This window comes from Dama dama, chromosome 22 (assembly GCF_033118175.1).
Source record: "Dama dama isolate Ldn47 chromosome 22, ASM3311817v1, whole genome shotgun sequence".
Taxonomy (NCBI): Eukaryota; Metazoa; Chordata; class Mammalia; order Artiodactyla; family Cervidae; genus Dama; species Dama dama.
This window is the reverse complement of record NC_083702.1, coordinates 29,028,044-29,054,171: the sequence shown is the minus strand read 5'-3', so window position 1 is coordinate 29,054,171 and position 26,128 is coordinate 29,028,044. Positions and strand designations below refer to the sequence as shown.

The 26,128-nt window shown below is 40.3% G+C and overlaps 1 protein-coding gene across 3 annotated transcripts in view; it reads right to left on the bottom strand.

The window, feature by feature from the left end:
- AEBP2 (AE binding protein 2) overlaps positions 1 to 23,599 on the bottom strand; it is an 82,364-nt gene extending 58,765 nt beyond the window's left edge. Inside the window, exon 1 of one of the 3 annotated variants that reach the window (XM_061125101.1) lies at positions 22,757 to 23,599. In XM_061125101.1, coding sequence (XP_060981084.1) covers positions 22,757 to 23,412 — 656 coding nt within the window. In that variant the 5' untranslated portion in view covers positions 23,413 to 23,599. Of the gene's footprint in view, positions 1 to 22,391; positions 22,488 to 22,756 lie in introns of those variants that run through there. The other 2 variants (XM_061125100.1, XM_061125102.1) reach the window with 2 other exon arrangements.
- Positions 23,600 to 26,128: the final 2,529 nt, after the last annotated feature.

Genomic DNA, 26,128 nt, shown 5'->3' with positions numbered 1-26,128 from the left:
TCAGGGGACGACCTACAGCCCGTGAGAAGGAACTAAAGGTCCTTGACTATGCATACAAACTACATTATCTGGTGTTCTCTGTTTTCCGTTGTTTCTGCATTTTCACATTTCTGCTTAAACTTTTTCTTTGGATCAAGTTTTTTCTACAAACAAAAGGCAGGCAGAGGATATCTTCATAACCTTTAAAAATTATGAATCACTATGCTGCACACCTGAAATATATAATATTGTACCATCAACTATACCTCAATAAAAATAATTAAATCTGAACTCAATAATTAACACTGTCCTGTTTACTATATATGATTTGTCTTTCTCAATCATCCACAGGTTGCAAACATGATACTTCAACCACAATTATTTCAGCACATCCCTTCTAAAAGTAAGGATATTCACCTTTAACCACTGCAACCTTATTTGTTCACGCCTAAGACTTAAACTGAATTTTAACTTCTTAAATAAGCTTAATAATGTCTCAGACTTCTCTTTAAAGGATATTCACATACTTAAGTCCTTCTGCTCCTTGGAAGAAAAGTTATGACAAACCTAGACAGAATATTAAAAGGCAGAGACATTATTTTGCCAACAAAGGTCCATCTAGTCAAGGCTATGGTTTTTCCAGTAGTCATGTACGGATGTGAGAGTTGGACTATAAAGAAAGTTGAGTGCCGAAGAATTGATGCTTTTGAACGGTGGTGCTGGAGAAGACTCTTGAGAGTCCCTTGGACTGCAAGGAGATCCAACCAGTCCATCCCTGAAGGAGATCAGTCCTGGGTGTTCATTGGAAGGACTGATAAAGCTGAAACTCCAATACTTTGGCCACCTGATTCGAAAAGCTGACTCACTGGAAAAGACCCTGATGCTGGGAAAGACTGGGGACAGGAGGAGAAGGGGACAACAGAGGATGAGATGGTTGGATGGCATCACCGACTCAATGGACATGAGTCTGAGTAAACTCCGGGAGTTGGTGATGGACAGGGAGGCCTGGAGTGCTGCAGTCCATGGGGTCACAAAGAGTTGGACACGACTGAGCTACTGAACTGAACTGACTTGAAGTCCTTCTGGCTATTTTCCAGTCAACCTACAGGTTCTAAATTTCAGCTCTAACACTCCATTCTAAAACTCCATAATCTCTAGAAAACTCTCAAATGTGAATCAATTCTTGAACATCTGAAATTTTACTTATATACACTGTCTAAAATCCACCCCACTCCAGTACTCTTGCCTGGAAAATCCCATGGACAGAGGAGCCTGATAGGCTACAGTCCATGGGGTCACTAAGAGTCAGACACAACTGAGCGACTTCACTTTCACTTTTCACTTTCACGCATTGGAGAAGGAAATGGTTACCCACTCCAGTGTTCTTGCCTGGAGAATCCCAGGACGGGGGAGCCTGGTGGGCTGCCGTCTATGGGGCCGCACAGAGTCGGACACGACTGAAGCGACTTAGCAGCAGCAGCAGCAGCAGCACTGTCTAAAATCAAATGCATTCAGTTTTCAAAGATAACAAAAATGTTTTTAGGATGCTTCAGATATGAAAAATAGGAACTTCTCTAGTGGTCCAGTGGTTAAGAGTCCACACTCCCAATGTGTGAACTAGATCCCCTAATGCCGCAACTAAGACATGGCACAGCCAAATAAATAAAGATTTTTTAAAAGATAGGAAAAATGACACAAGATTTCTCTTTAAGGGATATTCACGTATTTAAGTTCATCTGGCTAAATATCTCCCAGTCTCTCTACAGATTCTAAATTTCAGCTCCAACACTTCATTCTAAAACTCCATAATCTCTAGCAAACTCTCAAATGTGAATCAACTCTTGAATATATGAAATTTTATTTATATATTGTTTCTGCAGGAATAAACCCTAAGTATGGTTTATACTGAAATACAAATTTTTACTTGAGCCCCAGAAATTCCAAGTTTCATGAGGCCCTTAACAGCAATGGTTACCGATTTTCCTTGCCACTTGCTTCATATATTTTAAAACATTTTCCCTGTAAAGTTCATACTTTCATAAACCATACTGATTAACTCCAAAGGCAAATAAATAATAGTTTTAAATGAGCAATCCATCACACTCAATTTATAAACCACCTCAGAAAAGAGATAAATCTCCATGGCCTACTATGGTACAACCTCCAAGTTAAAAAAAAAAAAAGAGCCACAAAAGCGCAGGATAGTACAGTTCCACTTTGCCTGCCTAAGTGGAGGGAGACACAGAGATACAGCCACCCCCCAAAGGCAAACCTCTTTTCAAGGATACACAAAGTGCTGTCTGTGTTGCGGCGGGTGGGAGAAGCAAGAGAGACTTTAACTGTAAATACACTTCTGTATTATTTTAACCACGTATCTCCACTGCTTTTACTTGAAAGTCCAAAAAATTAGCTGAAAACGAAACCAAGTTAATTTTCTTTCAATTGAACAAAGTAGAGCAAGATCAAGAGACCCACACCCTTGGGATGAATCCAACTAGCAGTAGAGTCCATCTACGCAGTGTGTAACATGTTCTGCTTATGAACTTCACCCCAGAAGGAGAGCCTTCTGAGTCCAAATAGCCATGAACACTAAGCAACAGTTAAATATTGTTCACATGCAGTATTACTCACTTGAAAACCAGTACTTCATGTGGATACAGAGCCTCAAGAAAGGAGAGTATATTGCAGGTATTAAAGCACATGAAGTCTGTCTACCATTGGCAACAAGCTGCAAATGCAATGGTGCAGGAGGCAAGGGGCACGTCCTCTGCCCTGAAAGATTGAGAGACACTCTGCACTTGGGCGGCATCCCCACAAAGGCTCCCATAGCCCAACAGGACAAAGTAGAGTCCTGCCACATGACCCCTGCTTGGCACCTCCAACTGCTAGAAAGAGTCCAATCCTAAATCTCCAGGCTCTCTTCTGGTCCCAGATTCCAGCCAGAATCAGCAGTTCCCTCCAGTCTCAAGACTGATAAAGACAACAGTTTTTATTCAGGAGAGCAAAGGAGACAAATACAAAGTAATTTATAATCTTGACAGGATAGATACAAATTTTATAGAAAGCAGTGTCCTTCTTCCTGTAGTATAACAATATGATCAGAACTAAAAACTGACTTTCTACTTCCACCTAATCTTATGTCTAAGTTCAAGCATATATTAAAATCTCTCTTTCAGTCAGTTCTCCTTCCCAATGAACACTTACTGATTCTATAAGATGTGAACAAAAGCAGCCAGAAAAAGCACCCACTCTATTCAGATAGTTTCAGTAACTGAAAGCAGCGCTTTTCAAACTAATATGTATATGAACATCTGTGATCTTATTAACTGCAGATTCTGATTCAGTGAGTTTGGGGTAAGGCCTGACACACTGTGTTTCTAACAAGAGCCTACTTGTCGATGATGCTGCTACAACATTTTAGGTAGCAAGACTCTAAAAGATCTCTTTCATTATTATTACCCAACTGAGACTGACCCAACTAAGGAACTGTCTCATACTGTAGAATAGTAAGCTAAAGCAAGCACACATACACCATGACAAGCGAAATCCTTAAGTTAAAACACACACATTACTCAAGATTCCTAGGCAATATTTAGGGACAGGCATAAGCCATTTTGGAGCTTCCCTGGTGGCTCAGATGGTAAAGAATCTGCCTGCAATGCAGGAGACCTGGGTTCAATCCCTGGGTTGGGAAGATAAGCTGGAGGAGGGCATGGCAACCTACCCCAATATTCTTGCCTGAAGAATCCCCATGGAAAGAGGAGCCTGGTGAGCTACAGTTCAGGGTTGCAAAGAGTCGGGACACGACTGAGCAACTTTCACTTCACTTCACTTCTACAAAGCTATTTTTAACATGACAACATTCCCTTTTTTCTTTTTTTGCCATGGGCCCTGTTAAGAAACTATCTGGCAGATCAGACTCTAACACAACTACATGGATTTTATGAAAATGGTTTCCTTTGGAAATTCAAGGGCCAACTCACACATATATATAATAGCAGCCTCTTCTCTGATAACTTAAACGACTTCCAAGCAAAATATGTTTGGTAGACATGACCACTGCCAATAGGGCTGTCAATACTGAGAAGATCAGCTTGCTAAATGACAAGATACAGGAGCAGAGGAAGTAATACATGGATGCTACCTTATCATCATGGAGAAGGATGAGACAGTGGTCTTAAAGTAACAGAGTAAGAGAAGTTCGTTGACATGGTTTCAGATTCTACACTGCAAATAGTCTCTTAAAACACAAACGAACTGTCACTTGTTAAGTTCTGGCAAATTATCAAATAGCCACACAATTAACTTAAAAAGTCTATTAAAATACTTCTTTTTCCAACTAAATATCTGCATGAAGCCAGATTTTCTTCATATGGCTCAACCAAATCACTTCACTGCATCAGGCTGAATGCAGAAGCAGACATGAGAAATAGTTTTCAGCCAGATGTTAGGCATAAAACAATGTCACTCTTCTTTTTTTTAACTGGATAAGAAGACTTTTATTTAAAAAAAACCTTACTTTTAATTGGCTTATTTTAAAATTAACAAATGTTTTTAATGTTCTCAGTTTTGATTTTTGATCCTGTGATAGTGGTAACTGTAATCGACATAAACAAGCTCTTTGGTTTCTTCAATAACTTTTTTAACAGCTTTACTGAGATATAATTTGTATTTCTCCATACTTAAGAAAGCAAAAGGTCCTTAAGAGCAAAACGTTTGAGAACCACTGATCCAGACTGTATTTAAAGCAAAGTTTAAAGGTCTCTCTGAAATAGACTGGAAAGAGTATGTTTCTGACCTGGAATATCCTGATTTTATTCTAGGGTTAACTGCTGAATCTGAAATTCAGTTTGAGGTCACATGGATGGGGGCAGTCTTATCTGCAGTTTTCTTTCCTGTTATCTGTGAGGAAACTCATCTGGGGTATGAATTTTCCTCATTAAATCTGGGTCCTTCTCCTCTTTCTCAGCTCCTGAAGTGTGTAACTTTACAAGAGAGTTGAGGATGAGGTGTCATTATGATTTTATACACACACACACACACACACTTCATACATATATCAAATGTATAACATGATATGTAAGTGTATAACATGAAATCAAATGTATTTTATTCTTGTTATAAAAAAACTAAAATATAGGAATTTCAGAATTTCCTGTAACATTGATTAGCAAAGCTGCAGCTCTGCACTGGTGCTTCTCCAACCCTAACTTAGGCCTCCACTTGTCCACTCTGATAAAAGTTAGGTCTGTGAATCACACACTTTATGCTTTACCCAATTAAATGTCTCCCCAAGACTCAATTACTTGCTAAATGCTCTCTTCTGCTAGAGGACTAGCCAGGTGGCTGGTAACAAACCAAAGAGCTGTCATGAAACAATATTTTTTATTGTTTAAATTTAAGATTCTGATCACTGTTGTATTTGTGATATGAAGTAAAGACTATTAAGACCAACCACTAACTAATAATAGCGTCTTCCAAACAAGATTTCCCTACTGGCAATTCCCTTTCACAGCTCTCTGACAGGAGAATTAAAGTGTAAATGGAGGCTAAAGACAAAGTGCCCTTGTCCATAAGTCACATTTTCACAGCTATGCAGCCAAAACAGAGTAAGAAAAAAACTGGATGCTAAAAACTGACATAAACTTCTATCACCCACAAACCTCACATGAAATTTAAGCTCATCTCAAAAAGCTTTCCTGTTTAAACTGACTTGACAAACTGTTAAATTTTTGAACTTACAAAAAATAGTTACAGAACACCATTTTAAAATATCTTATGCATTGGGGTTCCAAATAAAAATCTGTAACAACAGACCTCAAAACTGTCAAACTACTAACTTTTAAAATATTAAAAGGTTAAAAACCACTGAGCTCTATTATATACAGGTTGAGTGTCATAAACTTAAAAAAATGGAGGAGGAAAACAGAATGATCAAGGCATCCAGCCACTTTCTTCAAGATTTGGAAGTTACTCATGGAAGTTCCACAAAAGAACCCCCTTAATCTCTAAGGATCAAGGTTGTTTTATTTTTGTTCTATAAGTGAAAATACATAATCTTTAGGATGTCTTTACCTCACTGACTGCATCTGAATTATTACAAAAGAAATATTCTGTAATTTTAACTTTTATTCTAGAAATGTAATTTTTAAAGAATGAAATATTGTTCCCTACATGGACTGAAGAAAGTGACGAGTTAGACAAAAATTCTATTACTCTAAGGAACACTTAAACAGGGACAAAAATTATAAACTTTATTTAATTTTGTTATTGGTAATAAACTTTGGATAGAAATTAGCTTTCTAAAAAAAAAAAAGAAATTAGCTTTCTAAGTAATTATCAAATTGTGGTAAACGTAACTACACACAGGGAATTCCTTATCTAATCAAAAAACAAGGTAAGCTATTATTTCGTTAAATGATGCTTTCATCCATAATAAAACTGCCACTCACTACTACAAAGATTACTCTGTCTACCCCATACCTGTAATCAAAGTATTAGAAATTAAAATTCAAAACAGTACAAAATATTTAAGATAATCTTTCATTTTTAATTCATTTTTAATTTTATTTTTAATTCAAATAAATTGATTTATTTAATTTTTCACAGAACTAAAACAAATAATTTCACAATTTGTATGGAAATACAAAAAAACCTCGAATAGCCAAAGCAATCTTGAGAAAGAACGGAACTGGAGGAATTAACCTGCCTGACTCCAGGCTCTACTACAAAGCCAGTCATCAAGACAGTATGGTACTGGCACAAAGACAGAAATGTAGATCAATGGAACAGAATTGAAAGCCCAGAGATAAATCCACGAACCTATGGACACCTTATCTTTGACAAAGGAGGCAAGGATATAAACGGAAAAAAGACAACCTCTTTAACAAGTGGTGCTGGGAAAACTGGTCAACCACTGTAAAAGAATGAAACTAGAACACTTTCTAACACCATACACAAAAATAAACTCAAAATGGATTAAAGATCTAAATGTAAGACCAGAAACTATAAAACTCCTAGAGGAAAACATAGGCAAAACACTCCGACAGAATCACAGCAGGATCCTCTATGCCCCACCTCCCAGAATATTGGAAATAAAAGCAAAAATAAACAAATGGGACCTAATGAAACTTAAAAGCTTTTGCACAACAAAGGAAACTATAAGCAAGGTGAAAAGACGGCCCTCAGAATGGGAGAAAATAATAGCAAACGAAGCAACAGACAAAGGATTAATCTCAAAAATATACAAGCAGCTCCTGCAGCTCAATTCCAGAAAAATAAATGACCCAATCAAATGGGCCAAAGAACTAAACAGACATTTCTCCAAAGAAGACATACAGATGGCTAACAAACACATGAAAAGATGCTCAACATCACTCATTATCAGAGAAATGCAAATCAAAACCACAATGAGGTACCATTACACGCCAGTCAGGATGGCTGCTATCCAAAAGTCTACAAGCAATAAATGCTGGAGAGGGTGTGGAGAAAAGGGAACCCTCTTACACTGTTGGTGGGAATGCAAACTAGTACAGCCACTATGGAGAACAGTGTGGAGATTTCTTAAAAAACTGGAAATAGAACTGCCATACGACCCAGCAATCCCACTTCTGGGCATACACACTGAGGAAACCAGATCTGAAAGAGACACGTGCACCCCAATGTTCATCGCAGCACTGTTTATAATAGCCAGGATATGGAAGCAACCTAGATGCCCGTCAGTAGACGAATGGATAAGGAAGATATGGTACATATACACAATGGAATATTACTCAGCCATTAAAAAGAATTCATTTGAATCAGTTCTAATGAGATGGATGAACCATTATACAGAGTGAAGTAAGCCAGAAAGATAAAGACCAATACAGTATACTAACGCATATATATGGAATTTAAAAAGATGGTAACGATAATCAAATATGCAAAACAGAAAAAGAGACACAGATGTACAGAACAGACTTTTGGACTCTGTGGGAGAAGGCGAGGGTGGGATGTTCTGAGAGAACAGCATCGAAACATGTATATTATCAAGGGTGAAAGAGATCAACCAGCCCAGGTTGGATGCATGAGACAAGTGCTCAGGGCTGGTGCACTGGGAAGACCCAGAGAGATGGGATGGGGAGGGAGGCGGGAGGGGGGATCGGGACGGGGAATACATGTAAATCCATGGCTGATTCATGTCAATGTATGGCAAAAACCACTACAATATTGTAAAGTAATTAGCCTCCAACTAATAAAAATAAATGAAAAGAAAAAGTACAAAATATTTAAGATAATCTTTTATTTTTATTTTATTTTTTTTATTTATTTTTATTATTATTATTATTTTTTTCCAGTGGGTTTTGTCATACATTGATATGAATCAGCCATGGATTTACATGTATTCCCAATCCCGATCCCCCCTCCCACCTCCCTCTCCACCCGATTCCTCTGGGTCCTCCCAATGCACCAGGCCCGAGCACTCGTCTCATGCATCCCACCTGGGCTGGTGATCTGTTTCACCATAGATAGTATACATGCTCTTCTTTTGAAATATCCCACCCTCACATTCTCCCACAAAGTTCAAAAGTCTGTTCTGTATTTCTGTGTCTCTTTTTCTGTTTTGCATATAGGGTTATCGTTATCACCTTTCTAAATTCCATATATATGTGTTAGTATACTGTATTGGTCTTTATCTTTCTGGCTTACTTCACTCTGTATAATGGGCTCCAGCTTCATCCATCTCATTAGGACTGGTTCAAATGAATTCTTTTTAATGGCTGAGTAATATTCCATGGTGTATATGTACCACAGCTTCCTTATCCATTCATCTGCTGATGGGCATCTAGGTTGCTTCCATGTCCTGGATATTATAAACAGTGCTGCGATGAACATTGGGGTGCACATGTCTCTTTCAGATCTGGTTTCCTCAGTGTGTATGCCCAGAAGTGGGATTGCTGGGTCATATGGCAGTTCTATTTCCAGTTTTTTAAGAAATCTCCACACTGTTTTCCATAGCGGCTGTACTAGTTTGCATTCCCACCAACAGTGTAAGAGGGTTCCCTTTTCTCCACATAAGATAATCTTTTATTTTTAATTCAAATAAATTGATTTTAATTAATTAACTTAATTAAAACAAAGACCGTATTTCCTATTTTAGGCAAACTAAGGCATATATGGAGGAGATGGTAGTCCTTATTGATATCAAACTCTTCCAGTTGCTGGTCAATCAATGACAATCCTGTATTTTTGAAAAGTGTGAAGTTGTATGCCTGATGTTACACAACTTTAAGATATGACACATCTTTACTTCAGTTATTAACACCACTCCTCACTGCCTTTCGTTGGAATAGACTCTCATTTTGTGCCCTGTCAATTCCAGGAATTGACAGAATTAAAAGCTAAAATTGAACCAGTTAAAAGTAATAGGTACTTCAAGCAAACTATGAACTGCCTGCCTATTACATTTTATGACTTTATCCTAAGGAAAAAGGGGACTATGAAACTTACTGTATCAAAATGTGTCTCAAAAAAGTAAGGCTCTACTACGTTTAGACGACTTCCCGCTCTTCATCACCAGTGACCAAGTACTACTACATGCCCTGCGCTGCTTGCTGCATGCCCTGCGTTGTTCTGAGCACTTGTGTCAGACTGTATCTTTCCAAAGATGTCCACCCCATGCTCACACCTTCCCACATCCTCTTCTTACAGCATGGCATCAAGAAATGGGGGATTGAGCGGTGGGGTGTCTAGCCTACCTCCTCTGAATCTCAGCAAGCCTAACACTCTTGTAGAAGTGACAGTGCAGAACGTCCTAGGCTGGGTCATCAAAGGGAATCTAGCTCTTGGAACACAGCGTGGGAGCCCTGAACCACACTCACTTACCCAGTAGAGAAAACTGGCTCTCCTGAAGCCACGATGCTAAAGAGATCCCAGGAAGAAAGTACACAGGGCTAGAGACGCCAGAGCCCCAGCTGTTCCAGCTCCAGCTCTTTTGAGTCTCCTCGGTCCAGGCCCCACACACGGGACAGGTTCGTGAGCGAGCTTTCTGGGGACTGGTGTCCCCAGACTCTATGCTGCTCCAAGCTGACACCAAGCAGAGCAGGAATGATCTAATCATGTCAAGCCCTGCTCAGACAGGAGACTTGTAAGCAAAATAGTGTTTTAAAACCACTAAATGCTGGAGTTGCTTGTCATGCAGCCCTAGTAACTGGAACAATGCCTGATGTGTATTAACTCATGTAATGCTTACAACAACCACATGAGGTAATCACTATTTACCAATATTCAAGTATGAGTAGCCTCATCTTACAGATAAAAGAGGCTGAGCAAAAAAGACTGAGCAGATAGAGACACAAAAATTATGTGACTTGTCCAAAGCACTAATGCCAAACAATCTGTTACATTTATATGAAGGAAAAATGTGTCAATTACTGATTTCAGAAATATTGAAATGTTGCCTATACTACACATCAAGATAAGGTGACAGTTTCAGCTGATGTGTACCCACAGGAAACTATTTCTTTGCTGTTGTATCTCCAGTGCATACGAACACAAATATTTAGCATCTACATGTAATTTGCCTCATTTGAACAGATGGTTTTACTAACAAGATGATGTATTAAATTTGATTTCTACAAGTCAATTAGCTTCATAAAAAAATTAACTCAAGGTCAGTCATAGAAAGCAACACTATTCTCACATAGACTGTGTCCCAAATTTAGATTGTAGCCCACAGAACCAGATCATGAACCTAACAACATCAGTGTAAAATTCAACTCCAAAATACTTGCTTCAGGGACAAAGAAGTGGTCACTTTAGTTTTCACATATAAAAAACCAACAGTAGGTTATGAGATCAGTCTTAACCAGAATTAAGGAATATAGACCACATCTAATTTCTCTAAGACTGCTTGGTTTTGCCTTTCAAATTGCCATGGTCCTGTAGGCTTTCACAGCTTTAAACTCAAAAGCAATTTAGGGGGGAAAAAGTAAAGGTAAGTGCCTCGTTTATTTTACATGCTATACATGCTCAGGTCAAACTTCCCTAAGGTCTCTCCTCCTCACCTAAGGTGGAAGATCTGGTTGATTTGTATACGATGAGTCAGTCACCTATAAACCTCTTCTTTAGGTTGAACTCCTAAACCTAGCTGGTGCCTTGCACACGGGAAATGCTCACATTTTAGTCACAAATTTAAGTAGGCGTTTTAAGGCAAGTAAAATATATGGCTTTGTCACACTGAGATAATCATAAAAATTAATTAGAGGCACACAAAATCATTGGCCAACACCAAGATATTATTATTACTATTATTACTGTAATTACAAGCTATTATCACTGTAATTTAAAAAGCTAAATGGATTTTTCTAATCAAGAAAAAGACTACTCTCTATCCCCACAATTATTTCTCTGAATAAAGACAAAAGATTTTTCCCCAAGATCCAGCAGTATTCACCAAATTGGCCAAAAGGGACTTTATGCAACGATGATGAAATATAGTTCATGGAAAACAAGACATTACATCTTGTATCACCACCATGCACTGTGCACATTATTTTCAATTGTTTCTCATCTCTAGTCTACTGCCCTTTAAGATTACTCCACCCACATTTTTCATCCAGCTTAAGACATCCGCAAGCAATTATCTTCAGAAAAACTGTAATACTAGAAACACTTTTAGTTCAATAAAATTACACTAACAGTTATCTTTTACCTTCTTAAAAAGGTTTCCAAAAAAATGTCTACACACAATGATATATTAAAAAATCTGCTATGAAAAACAACACTCATTTTAGACAAAAGCAATCACATATTCATTTTGTGTTTAAGTTAGTGTTAAATCATGAAAATGATTTTATCAGATGATTTCAGCCTAAGAACGACTACAGTAGAGTTCAACACCTCAAAAGACATGTTTGAATGACTGCTAACAGCAAGTTAAATCACTAAAAAGTCTACTGCTCATTCATCCCACCCTCAGTACTTTAACAAGTATTTATAAAAAGTAATGACAAACATTTTAGAACTTAGAAATGAACTAGTTAGTGGGCTTCCCTGGTGGCTGAGGAATAAACAATCTACTGGCATGGGTGTGATGCCTGGTCTGGGAAGCAGGAGGCATGGGTGTGATGCCTGGTCTGGGAAGATCCCACACGCCGAGGAGCAGCGAAGCCCCTGCACCACACAGCCGAGCCTGTGCCCTAAAGCCGACACGCTGCACCCACCGACCCCAGTGCCACAGCTCCTGAAGCCACCGCAGTGAGGGGCCGTGCACCCCAACTGCAGAGCAGCTGCTGCCGCCTCAGCTAGAGAGAAGCCAGCACAGCAATGAAAGCCCAGCACAGGCATAAACAAATAAAGCAGGACATAAAAGGGAAATGCTAAAAAACTGAAAAGAAAGAAATGAACTAGGAAGTGTATTTACTAAGAAATACTAATACCCATCTAAAATCTTTGTTTTCTCTAATTGGTTTAATACTTTATCTTGCTAGAAACTTGAAATATAAACCAAAACCGGAAAACAAGTCAAGGACTTTGAAAAGTGTTACAATTAAAGAAAAAATGTCAATAAAGACTCTATTCCCCTAAAAACCGAGTAACAACAACACTTCAAAAAAAATCAACTCCTGAAAAAAAATTAACTCCTGTATTTCATAGTCTTATAGTGAATCTAGGTTACAAAGTCTAACTATACAATTACAAAGAGAGACTAAAGCCCAGAAATGTAAATGAGCTCAAGCACAGAAGACACTCTTTGCAAAAAAGACAGGATGAATATTAAAACAGCCACCAACTTTTAGTTAAGCTTCCCCGGTCAAAGCTGCTAAGTCCTACAGGCAGTATAATAGCTAAGACCCCACCCAGAGCCAGGACCGCCGGCCTTCTCCAGGGGGTGTGTGACTTCGGGCAGGATATAGCCTGTGTGTACTTTCTCACCTCACTGGTTATGTGGATGCAGTTATGAAAGAAACAACGTGAAGTTGTTCAGTCGTGTCAGACTCTTTGCGATCCCATGGACTGTAGCCTACCAGGCTCCTTGATCCATGGGATTTTCCAGGCAAGAGTACTGGAGTGGGTTGCCATTTCCTTCTCCAGGGGATGTTCCCGACCCAGGGACTGAACCCAGGTCTCCTGCATTGCAGGCAGACGCTTTACCATCTGAGCCACCAGGGAAGCTATGAACTTAATCATAGCTTCAGGGAACTATGTGGATGCAGTGAACTTCATCAAATCCTTTCAATAAGCTCAAGCCTCAGATGCTTAAGCAAACTAGACAATCAATAGTGGTTTTCTTCTAAAACAGTGTGTCGATCTATTTTTTTTTCTCCTGAGAAACAAAATATAAGTTTGGGAATCCTGCTTTTTTAAAACTATTCAAACAATCACAACTTTTTTCAAATACTGTTTTCGCTTATGCTATTAAAAGGAACTGAATATTCATTGGAAGGACTGATGCTGAAGCTCCAATACTTTGGCCACCTGATGCAAAGAACCAACTCTTTGGAAAAGAACCTGATGCTGGGAAAGACTGAAGACAGGAGGAGAAGAGGACAAGAGGATGAGATGGTTGGATGGCATCACTGACTCGATGGACATGAGTCTGAGCAAGCTCTAGGAATTGGTGATGGACAGGAAGTCTGGCCTGAGTGCTGCAGTCCATGCGGTCGCAGAGTCAAACATGACTGAGTGACTGAACTGACTTTGATTAAAAGGAACTGGGGGAAGACATAAGGTACAGAATGGTTCTTCTCCTTGTTTCCTGCAGCCACACTAATGACAGCAAGAAAGAAGAAATATGTACACCCACAGCTGGGCTTCCCTGCTGGCTCAGCAGTAAAGAATCCACCTGCAGAGACGCAGGTTCGATCCCTTGGTGGGGATGATCCCTTTAGGAAGGAAATGGCAACCCACTCCCATATTCTTGCCTGGGACACCCTGTGGACAAAGGAACCGGGCACACTATAGTCCATGGGGTCACAGAGTCGCAAACGACTTAGCGACTAAACATCACCCACAATCAGCTGAATTCAACCAATTAATGAGTGACTTTACACAAAGAGTGTGACATGTGAGTATAGCATAGCTAAGTTCTGGAAGTATAAAGATAAATAGGACCTGATTTTAAAATATTATAGCCTAGAGAAGAAAACACAAATGGATACTTCAAAACAACACCATAAATATGAATTAGAATTATGGTGACTTTTGAACCCAGAAGAACCTAGTGTATCTTTGAGATCTTGGATACAGCAAAGACACACCTACAATATTCTGGGTTTGTCTAAAGGATAGGAAATACAGACACATAGAGGATATATTAACAGTTTCCTATTCTCAGGGAGCACACATTCTAGCAAGAGATGAACAGTAAATAATACTCCATTGTGATACGGCTAATGCAGAATTTGAAATGGACCATGAGTCTAACCAAGTATTGGGGATAGTTTGCCTGAGAAATTGTTCCAGGTAAGACCTAATCAAGACAAGAGTTATTATATTTATCTCCTGACTTCCATTTAGAGCACTTGCCAAACCATATCTGAGTTCCAAACCACTTTTTATTGTTTAGTCCAAAACCCTCGCTTCCAAGGAAAAGAGTCAAACTGAAGTTCAGAGAAATGAAATCAACTGCCAGATTTCCTGCAGGCAGTCTCTAGTAACGCCAGAGCTAGAACACTGATTATTCTCACTGGAGTATTCTTTCCACATTTTACACCGGAGAAATGGGAGGATAAATGACAACATGAATTAATCACAGCCCTAGGCCCTTTACATATTCCATCTCACTTAATCATAACACTAAGATATGTCTCCTGTTTTGAAAGGTAAGGGAACAACTTCTGAGAAGATAAATTTTAAGACCAAGGCTTTCTGACTTACGGATTCATGCTCTTTCACTACCCAATGTTCCTTTCATTGTTTCAGTGATAGATGTGTCTAGAAAAATACAGTTAAGGTATTGTTCCAATAAAATCCTCAAGGAAAAAAACTTTTTACTCAGAAATAGTAACACTATTTCTCTTATTCATCACTCAAGAGATTAGGTTTTCTTTCCTTTAATTCAGTTTCCCAAGTGTGACTTTTTCCCCAACTTGACCCCCGCTCAAATTCTCTTCACTTCACACCTGTACTATTCCTTCTACCTCCTAATTGGTCTCCCAGCTCCCAAGCTTTCTTTCTCTATCTTTGCCACGTGTGATTAATTTTCCTGTAACACAAAGTTTCATCGTTAGTCCAAAATACATTTTAAAATACCTACAATAAGTGTTAGGCACTGTGCAGGTAATGCAGCTAGAGCAGTGATCAGAACAGACGCGGTTCCCTTCTCAAGGAGCACACTCTCTCACAAGAGCGATGAGCAGTAAACCATCACTCAGGCTGTGCGAAGGGCAATGCAGAACTTGGAGAGCTAGCACTATGTATCTAAGAAAGAATCAGGGAGAGGAAGAAGTGAAAACCTGGTCACTGCTAGGAGTTACAAAAACAGAAGTCGGGGAGAGCCAAAGAAACCAATTCACCAACCTACAGTGAGAAAGATGGGCACACCTGTGTTGGCACAAAAGGCCACACTTGTCCCGTTAACTACTTCCCAGTTTTCAATGTGGAACCTCTTGTCTCGGCAGGAAGTTTCCTGAATATACTAGGCCTTTCCTTCCTATGTTTCATTTCAGCTTTCTAGAAATTTCCTTTTCATCACTCAACTAACCCTAAAATCCAGTCCCTTTCTCCCATCAAAACTTTAGTTATCAACTATCATACTCTACAGTTCTGGCTTTTTTCTTTTAAATATCACCATTTTATTTATTTTTGGTTGCCCTGGGTCTCTGTTGCTGCGCAAGGGCCTTCTCTAGTCGCAGCGAGCGGAAGCTACTCTTCCTTGTGGTGAATGGGCTTAGCTGCTCTGCAGCATGTGGTACCTTCCCAGACCAGGTATCAAACCTGTGTCCCCTGCACTGGCAGGCAGATGCTTCACCACTGCACCACCAGGGAAGCCCTCTCCAGCTTTACCTTTAGTATACTGTGTCACAAACAATTTCGTCTTTTTAGTCTCTTTAAAAACTAACCAAATGGGAAGACAACACATGTATATTTCTTATCACTAAACAGGGTTCAATGCCAACCATCAGTCAACGCTCCACAAAGATTTTTTAGGCATCCAAACATCCACCTGATCTCCTATCCAGGCCCAAAACTGTTCAGTTAGTTCTAAGGTCAATGTCATTATTATTTCCACAAATGTATACTATCAGTCACAAAAATGAACTCAACCTGTGGTAAAATTAACTGCAAACCAATTACCATTACTAGAAAACATATCTGAAAACCTTTTAGTAAGAGATCAACAGTGTTACATATTTAAAAACTATTATTAAAAATGGAAGGCATTAAGAAGCCTTTTAGGTCAACCATATATATTAAATGATTAAGATGCAGATTTTGTAATAAAATCTTTTGATATGGCATATCCTTTTGCAAGTTTCTGAAGCGTTCATTTACAGATAACATGCCACACATAACAGCTTGTTTAGTACTTTTGGGGGCTTCCCACGTGGCTCAATGATAGAATGCACCTGCCAATACAAGAGAAGACACAAGTTCCATCCCTGGGTCGGGAAGATCTCCTGGAGGAGGAAATGGCAACCCACTCCAGTATTCTTGCCTGAAATATTCCAAGGACAGAGGAGCCATAGGGCTGCAAAAAGTCTGACACGACTGAGCACTGCGCATAATTAGGTATGGCTTCCTAGGCGGCTCAGTGGTTAAAAAAAAAAAAGAAAATCCGCCTTAGATGCGGGTTTGATCCCTGGCTGGGAAAGATCCCCAGGAGAAGGAAATGGCAAAACACTCCAGTCTTCTTGCCTGGAAAATCCCATGGAGAGAGGAGCCTGGCAAGCTACAGTCCATGGGGTTGCAAAGAGTCGGACACAACTGATCAACTAAACAACAGCGTAGTACTTTTTGGCATTTCAGATCTTAAACTGCTTCAACAAGAGACCAATGTTAGCTTAGCTAAAATTGGCTCAAATGCACAGTCCGTCCCCCGCCCATGAGGTCAAGTGCTTTGTTTCAGTCACTGCCATGTGTACCCAACACCTAGAATAGTACCCACATAATGGGGCTTCTGCCTACATCTGTGGACTAAATACCTACCTATCACGTAATAAATGCTTAGTAAAGTGTGTGCCAAATACAGTACATGTAATCCCCACAACCACCTGACAGGAAAGGAACTATTAATATCCCTCTTCTGCAGATAAGAAACCTGAATAACCTAAATGACTGTCCCACAGTCACCCCGCTTCAGTGACAGCCAGAATTCAAATCCAAGCGTTCTGACTCATGGTGTACTCTTAACCACATCTCTCGCTATCCTTCTCTCATTAACTTCAAATTTTCCATTTGTCCATTTGCCTGTGATAAAACGTTCTACTATAAATGCTTCTAAACAGTGGTTAAAATAAAAACAAAAAAGCCCAAATGCCTATCCATTTTGGATTTTTCTATCAACTTATATTGTAAATATGCTCTTTACAGAAATTTACAGAGTTTCCAATCATTTAAAAAGTATTTATTAGGCACCTCTGGATTGCCTCTATCTAAACTGACAGTTCTTAGCTTAGACCAGACACTTCTGAGACTGATAAAAACTAGTGACATCTTCTCAGAGAAACATCCACATAAAATTTTCCATTCAATCTCACTGACCTTACTAGAGTATGCCCCCAGAGAAAAGTTGGCCTTAAATCACTATACCAAATACAATAATCCAACCAAAGGCATCAATTCCTGGCCCTCACTTTATAGTCTTTCTTATACAAATTCTACTGCTGGTATTTCAGTTTAATTCTAATAACTGAGTACGCACTGTAAGCACATACTGTTAGATACTACAAAGATGGAAATGAGCTAAACTGTCCCTGCTCTCAAAACTACCATGTTACAACAAAAAGGATGAAGCAAAGCATCCAAATAAGAGGTCTTCTTCAGAACAGTCGACAGGGCTCCTTAATAGAAACTCATGTAAACCTTAAGGAATTAAGGGTCAAAGATGTTACCAAGACTAAGATTTGAATCTTATCCTTTGCCTCTTGATTACAGGCTCTTCAGGTTGCAATATTCTACATCCTCCCATCTATATAGAACAGAGCCACAAACTGGGAGGAAAAAGCAGAGAAGAAATACAAATATGGTACTAAAAGCAATACCATATATCCTTTTAATTAAAAGACCACATTTACTTTTAATTAAAAGGAAGACCATATTTCCTTTTAATTAAAAGGAAGAAGGAATTAGTATCAAGTTTAAAAAGACCTGGAAAGAATTTGTCATGGTATTTTGATGGGTTTTGAAAGGCTGTCTCCATCAACAAAAATTTGAAGCAATTATTTTGTATCATAGTATGAATAAAAAGAAAAGTGGGGGAAATGTTATCTGCTAAGTAAACATGTATGAAGAAAATATGAGCAGGTACATTTAGGTCATAAAATCCTTGGCTCTCTCTCTCAGAAGACTTGCTCTGAGGAAGCTAGTTGCTAGGTCCTAAGAACACACAAGTAGCCTCATAGAGATACTGACTTGGTGAGTAACGGAGGCCTCCTGCCAAAAGCTATGTAAGTGAGAGGGTTTCCAGCCCCAGTCAAGCCTTCAGATGACTGCAGTGCTGGCCAACACTTTCGCTACAATAGGAGACTGAGCCAGAAACACCCAGCTAAGTAGCTCCATTCTTGACTTTTATAAACCACAAGTGATAATAAATGTTTGTTTCTTTAAGTTGCTAAATTTGGAGCATATTTGTTAGACAGCAATAAATAGCTAACACAATAGTCAAGGTGTGAAATCGCTAACTTTGTTTGGCATCAGAGTTTGTGCTAATTAAAAGTTTCAGAGCAATATGCAAGATGGTTGAGAAGGAAGCATTTTGTCTATCTCTCACCATATCCAATGGAGTCCTTCCTGCACATGGTAAATACCTAAGCTTGCCAACAAACTAGCATACACACAAGATTTCCTAACTGACCCAATGAAATAGCCTCAAAGTTTCTTAAAAGTAAAATGGTTCCCTTGAATCTTTCCATATAAGTTCAATCCTGAAAGCTGTAGCTCTATTGTTGTTTACTTTTTAAGCACAGAGTCATACCTTCCTTAACTGAGAATTACAATACATAATCAATGAAAACTGAGACTTGTTAGCAGCTCTTCTCTAAATTTAGTCAAAACTAAAAGGTAGCTTAAAAGTGGTTCCGGACAGACTATGAGCAGCTGCTTCAGAGTTGAAAGTGAGCAAAATACTTTTCTCAGTATTTGACTGCCTCATCCATACAGAGCCTTAATAATCTTGATGATAACCTCAGCATGAAGCCTTCTAGTATTAATCCAATTTAAAAGTTTAGCCTCCATACTAGAAAAAAATCTTCCCAATTGTAATACTGGGAACGTGGACAACATAACCCTGTTTTCCCAGCGTCAAAACGATCTTAATTATGCCTCAAAATTTGCAGCCCATAAGGCTGGGAATCCAAATGTTAATTCTCAAAACAGTAAGGGCCTGTAGTCTATGCTGATCATTAAGCTTCACACTAAATGCAGTTCCCTATCACTCTATCCTTACAAATGCACCCATCCCTTGACATCTGAATTTACCTAGAAAGGCTGATAAAAGCGGCTTTTTCAAAATAAGTCATACCTTATATTCTAGCTGGGGAGGAAAAACCGTAATACAGAAGAGAGACAAATAACCACAAAATACAGGCTGTTATTATCAATTCACTTATACAGACAAGCAACTAAAAATATTTTCATGTATAATCTGATTCAATAGCTAAAACTAACTTTACACTAAAAAAAATTTCACAGGCATTTTAAGTTCTAAAATTCTACTTAAAAGTCAACTTAGGCTCTGAAATTAACTTAAAAGGTGGTAACTTTTTAAAAAGTACTTAAGCTTAGAGTCAAAGTAAAATAAAAGCTAGTTTTTAGTGGCCTCACACAGCTAAATACTCTCCCCAAAGAAAATTCCATTATCTTTATAACCGAGTTAAGAGTAAACTATCTATCAACTTTAAGGTTTCCTAATCTTACCAAAATAAACATCAGTACATGTTAACGCTGGTTCTGAATAACTTTCTCCTGGGGAAAACAATGTTTGGGTACCGTGTGACTTAATCACTTTATAAATTAATCATTTTCACAACACTTCAAATATGTGTTGTAAACTGACTCCTTGGATCACAAGCTTTATATCCAGATCTTTATAGTTAGTTATTTCTTCAAAAGAAGCACTTAAAAGTTAAAAATATTTAAGATATTTCAACAAGTTCTAAAGAATGCTACATAAACTCAAAAGTATAATCTTATTTCAAAGTGAAAGCTCAACAGACATTCTAACAAAAATGAGTAAATTCTAATAATAAAATCTTTGCAACAGGAATGCCTCATGTTTTTAAAAAGCACTTTAAAACCACGATATCCTTCCATCAGTTACAAATATAAAGACTTCCTACCATGAAATCAATCTATAAAATCCACAGATTGATGTAATCTGCATGGCAGTTTATAAGAATTATAAATCCTTTGCAAACTTAAAATAACTCTCAAAAAAAGAAAGAAACTGAAAGGCAAAGGAGGGGGTATTTCACAGTTAATATTATGAAGATCACAACCAGTTTCACTAATAATATAAGGTTTTTTTCACACAAGTGATAAATTCATTACCCTCTAATGGTAAAAAGATTCCAGCATCTTGTAGTCTCTAATATTTAAGCATCCAGAAAAGCAAGTATGCCTTTTTATCAAACTTTAACCTTATTTGGACTTGTGGCACCAGTATCTTACTCCTTACTCTGAAATGAGGTAAGAATTACACATTCAAGTGAGTATCTAATAAAAATTACGTCAAAACTCCACTTGCTGAAGTATTACTGGACCAACTATTCACAGTCTCCTAAACTGACACAGTAGATAGACATTACATTTAAAAAACGAAAAAACCAAAAACCTGGCACGTACTGCTCGTAGCTTATTTAAAGAGAATAATTCTAACTCTGGTGAAGTGGAACTAGCAGGGGACTTGAGAACCTTTGTTCAGATCCAGCTCCACCACTTCCATTCCATAGTTACTGTTTTGAGTAAGACACTTAACTTGCTTCTTCTCTGTTTAAGTCTTGCACCAGAGTTGTGAAAACGAAATGATTGGCACATTTAAATCCTGCAGTACTACTAGGCAAGTATGTCTGTTTACGTGTATATGCTAGGTAAACGGAACAACTGTGGAAGACTCTGAATTGTATGAACTAACGTCAACTTTTAAATATCTACTGGTATCAATGAAGGCGTATACAGTAAAACGACAAATAACACATGCTTCCGTTAGGCAGTTCACATCAATTATTAATTTTCTTAAAGACATTCTCCTTCCTATCCTGCCTACATAGTTCAGGACAATTTTTTTTAAGGTTTGCAGTCTATTTTACCCCATTCAAGGTTATTTCCTTAGATATTAAAATAAATGTCAAATAGAATTTGATGCTGTATTTTCAAAATATTTAGGGCTGTGAATTCCTCATAATACTAAATATAAGCCAATGTGTTCATTTTTATCAGTTAACAATCGAATTCCCAGAACTTCAGACTACTTAAACTTTCAAATCCAAGCCAATATCGATTGTTAAAATTCTACTGCTCATCCAAACATTAGCAGACGGTCAAAATAATTGCTATTACACTTTAGATGCAATACAGTACGCATGACGTGGTTCTGTTCTATCAAAATAAAATACATTAACAACCAATCAGTTAAAATATGAAATCTTCCGGAGATGAAAAGTAATGACAATAACATCTGAAACATAACAAGGAATATCTTAAAGCCCCAGAAAATGAAGCGCATTATTGTCAGCCTCCACATTCTTTCTAAAAAGCTTTAGAAAACTACTACTAATCCCTTCAGAAATCTCGCCAAAACATGACTTTAAATATTATCATCTAAAATCACGACTCACGTTGAACCATTAGTGTACACAGATTTTAAAACGCATACTAACATGCTGTACCTTAAGACTGCATTTGGTTACCATTCCAACTCTCTTCGGCTCGGTAAAGTTACCTTAAACGACACCAACTCATTATTCTCTTACACAACGATGTGTACAGTTTGAGAACTTTCTCCCCAGTTTGACCACCAACCAAATAAAGAGAAGTTATTAAAATCATTTTGGAGACCAGGTTAATGAGCACACATGAGGAATTCTGGAAGCGCTAGTCAAATAGCAAAGAACAGTCTTTTTTCTTTTTGAAGTAAAAGAAAGTGATGGTTGGGGGTCCCCCTCCCTGAACAAGGAAGTTCTCTTACATGCAGGCGAGACCAGCCATGTTGGAAAACACTTGTCAGTTACAGTTGTGACAAGTCTTAGCCAACACCGCCCGGGGAAGCTAACCTTGTGTACCGAGGTGTGTACATCAAGGCCCTCTTCGGCTCCGCCGGAGGTTCTGGGCCTACTTTGGGGATGGTTTCCGAGTTGGAGCCGTCCTTCGGTCCGAACGGAGTGCAGAGCCGAGGGGGAAAGAGGGCGGGGAAAGGAGAGTTGGGGGGAAAAGGGTTGTGAAGAGTTGGAAGCCGCTATCCGCAGCGAGAGGGGCGCGGCGGCCGGGAGAGGTTTCCGAGTTGAGAGCCGGGGGGGTGGGGGGGAGGGGCCGAGGATTCGGGGAACAGGGGGGGACTCTCGGCAGAGAAGTCCCCCTCGGAGGGGCCCAGGAGCGCCAGAGGAGGAAGGGAAGCGGGGGCACGCTTCGGGGCACTGACCTGTCCTCCGAGTCCATGCGGCTCAGGGGTTCCCCATCCGACGACATCTCCAAGCTGCCTCGCCGGCCCCCGGAGGTCGCGCTGCTTCCGCCTCCCCCGGTCCCGTAGCCCTCGTCGCCGCCGCTGGAGACGACGCTGCTGCTGCTGCTGCCGCCCCCGCCGCCGCCCTGGCTGCCCCGCGGTCCCTTGGGCTCCTCCAGGCCCTCCTTGCCGTCCCCATCCCCGCTGCTGCTGCTGGCGGCGCCGGGGCTCAGCGAGCGCGTCTCGTCGCTGCTGCTCCCGCCGCTGCTGCTGCCCACCAGGCTCTCGGCGCTGCTCTCCTCCTCGCCCCCGCCGCTGCTGCTCTCGTCCTCCTCCTCCTCCTCCTCGTCGTCCTCCTCCTCGTCCTCGTCCTCCCCGGCCTGGCTGGCGCTCTCGGGGCTCGGCTCCGACATCGTCTCCGCCTCGCCGCCCCCCACTCCGCCGCCGCCCCCACCGCCGTTCAGCAGCAGCGCCGCCACCGCCTCGGCCTCCGCCTCCTCCTCCTCTTCTTCCTCCTCCTCCTCCTCGGGGGGCTCAGCCCGGCCCCGCGCCGCCGACCCGGGGCTGCCGGGGGGCAGAGGGCTCAGGCGGGAGAGCTCCTCCAGGTCGGCCATGTCGGTGAGAGCGGCGGCCATGGCGGCGCCTGCTCCTCCTCCTCCTCCGGCTCCTCCGCCTCCCCGCCGCCGCCGCCGCCTCCCTCTCTCGACTCTCGCTCCTTCGCCCCCCTCCCAAACGCCCCAAACTCGGCCGACGCCGCGGCAGAGCGGGAGGAGGGCCCGCGAGCTGCGTCAGCCTGCACACGCGCTACGGAACCCGCGCGGGGACAGGCGCGCCACTGCGCGCACTCACGCCGAGACGGCTGCGCGCCTGCGCGGCGGCACGCGGTGGCACCTCCCCTCGGCCGCGGGCTCCGCGCCCGCGCCCCCGGCCGCGCCCCCTCTGGGCCCCCGCCCCGACCCGCGGGGACTCAGAGTTTCCGCGGGGCCTGCCCACGCCTTCCCCGGCCGCGCGGCGGGCGGGACACGCGGAACGAAAGGCTGAGCGCCGGCCGGCGATTCTAACAGCCCCCGCCCCGAGGGCTCACGATCGAGTCATTCATTCCGGGGGTGTTTGGGGAGCGTTCCCGGCGCACGGGCGCTGAGCCAAGAATCGAACAAGTCCCTGGGCTCTAGAGAGCTGACAGTCTAAGAGGAGAGGCGAGGAAAAAGTAAAAATAAATAATACAGTGCTAGGTACTGAATCCATACGCGCGACGCAGAGCCACAGGTTTTTATCTAACCTACGTTCGAATACCCCGAAGACGGGTTAAATCACCGTCTGAGAGCAAACATCTGTGTGCAAGATCTTCAAACTTTTTAGCTCTTGAGCTCTCTGAAACGATTTTGTGCATCTTCGTACATCCACATGTTTAAAGTGACATCCACATTTTTTCCCAGCCTCATATTTTATGACTGTCACACTTTTTTAAATATAGTCAACCAATGAATCCTAAATTCCATACGGATTTAATACCCACCAATATCTTTTAAAATACAGTCTCGTTTATACTTGGGCAATTTCCATCCTTTATCCTCTGGAGCTCATTTACATTTTACATTTCCTCCAGAATTTTATCCTCATATTTTATATTTGAACTGTTTTATTGATCATCATATATTTCCCGTACACATCTTATATACACAAAAAATGTGTATCGAAATTGAAATTCAAGGATTATTTCTAAATCTCCTGAGAGATTTCCCCACGGGGAAGGCGTGGGCAGGCCCCACGTAAACACTCTTAAGACTTATTTCAACTGATCAAGACATATATTTCAAATATTTACAAATAGATATTAAACCCAAAAGTTGGAATTTTGTTGGCAATGTATCTTACAGAGTTGGAATTGAATACTTTTTTAAAAGCTAGATTATTTATCAGTGGACGAGTATTTCTAGAATGAAAATGAGATGCTTCCATTCAGTTACAAGCTTTTAATTCCTTGGATGTAAGCGCTGAAAAAACTTGTTCACATAAATAAGTACGTGAGAATGAATGGAGTTTTGTCAGAGCAATGCAATTCGATTCTTTGAACTCTTTCCAAATTATATGTCCCCCGAAAAAACACATAAAAATCTAACAAGGAAAAAATACTTTTAATGATCTACCCGTTGACAACTCTGACTAGGTTCTTTCAACCTTGTTGAAAGCAAGTAACTGAACACCACCTGACTTGTAAAAAGATGTGTTACTCATTCTCATTCACCACTCAGTTGTTCCTTTTTCTGGTGTCCTGGAGGATTTTGCATACCCTGCTAGGTAGGTTAGGAAGATGGGTGAGGCAGAGTTATGCCTTTCTTTTGTAAAGGAAGGAAGGGTCACTTAGGATAAGGGACGCTGGAAAGGAGTCCACCTTACACCTAATCCCAAGGCACATTTTCAGGCAGATCAATTCTAGGTGTAAGAGAAGGGAGAATCAGGGAACTGATTGTCTTAAAACAGGCTCTGCGCTCAAACACATCTTAGAAAGTCTTCATACATCATGAATACCCCAGCATTATGTCTACAGTCTTAGGTCTTTGGATAGCTTTATGTGTTCCATATGTTGCCTCAAAAGAAAGTAAAAATAAAAATAATAAATAATAGCATGGGGCATTATGGCTCACAGATACCTTCAAAACACTCATACAAGGCTAACCACAAACATTTCAACCTCAAAGCCACTCTTTGAGATTGACTGGGAAAGTATTTTCATCCTCCTGTGTTGTCAATTAAAAACTCTCACAGTTTAACTGAAAAGCGTGTATTAAGTGTATGTGCCAAGCACTGTATTAAGCCCTAGAGATTTTGGCTGAGTTTGGCCAACTTATTGAAGGAAAACATCATGAAGAATGTAGGATCTGAACAGCTGTGTACGTAACATACACTACATTTACGATGGAGCCAGATCTTAAAGGTTGAATAGACTAGAAATCTGTGTGAGGGGGAATTCTAGGACTGAGACATTGGAAAAGCATAAAAATGTAATTTGTGACTGTTAACCATGAGAAAATGAAGCTACAAAAGTGAAAAAGACTTCAAGATGAGATCACAGAAAACCCTGAATAAAAAGGTTGACTTTGAAAGATGACAGTGTGTATGTATATATATATATATGTGTGTCTATTTAGAAAAATTTTTAAAGGTGTGATATGATTAAAGTTATGTTGTAAGGTTATCTAATGTTACAGGTGATATGGAGAAAAACGTGAAAGGAAGGAGAGGTGCTTGGCAATTAGATATGTGGAAATGGCAGGTATCAAATACACAAGTGAATGCTCTGACTGCAGTATTTATACTTGAAGACAAAAACAAGCTATCTTAGAACTGGCT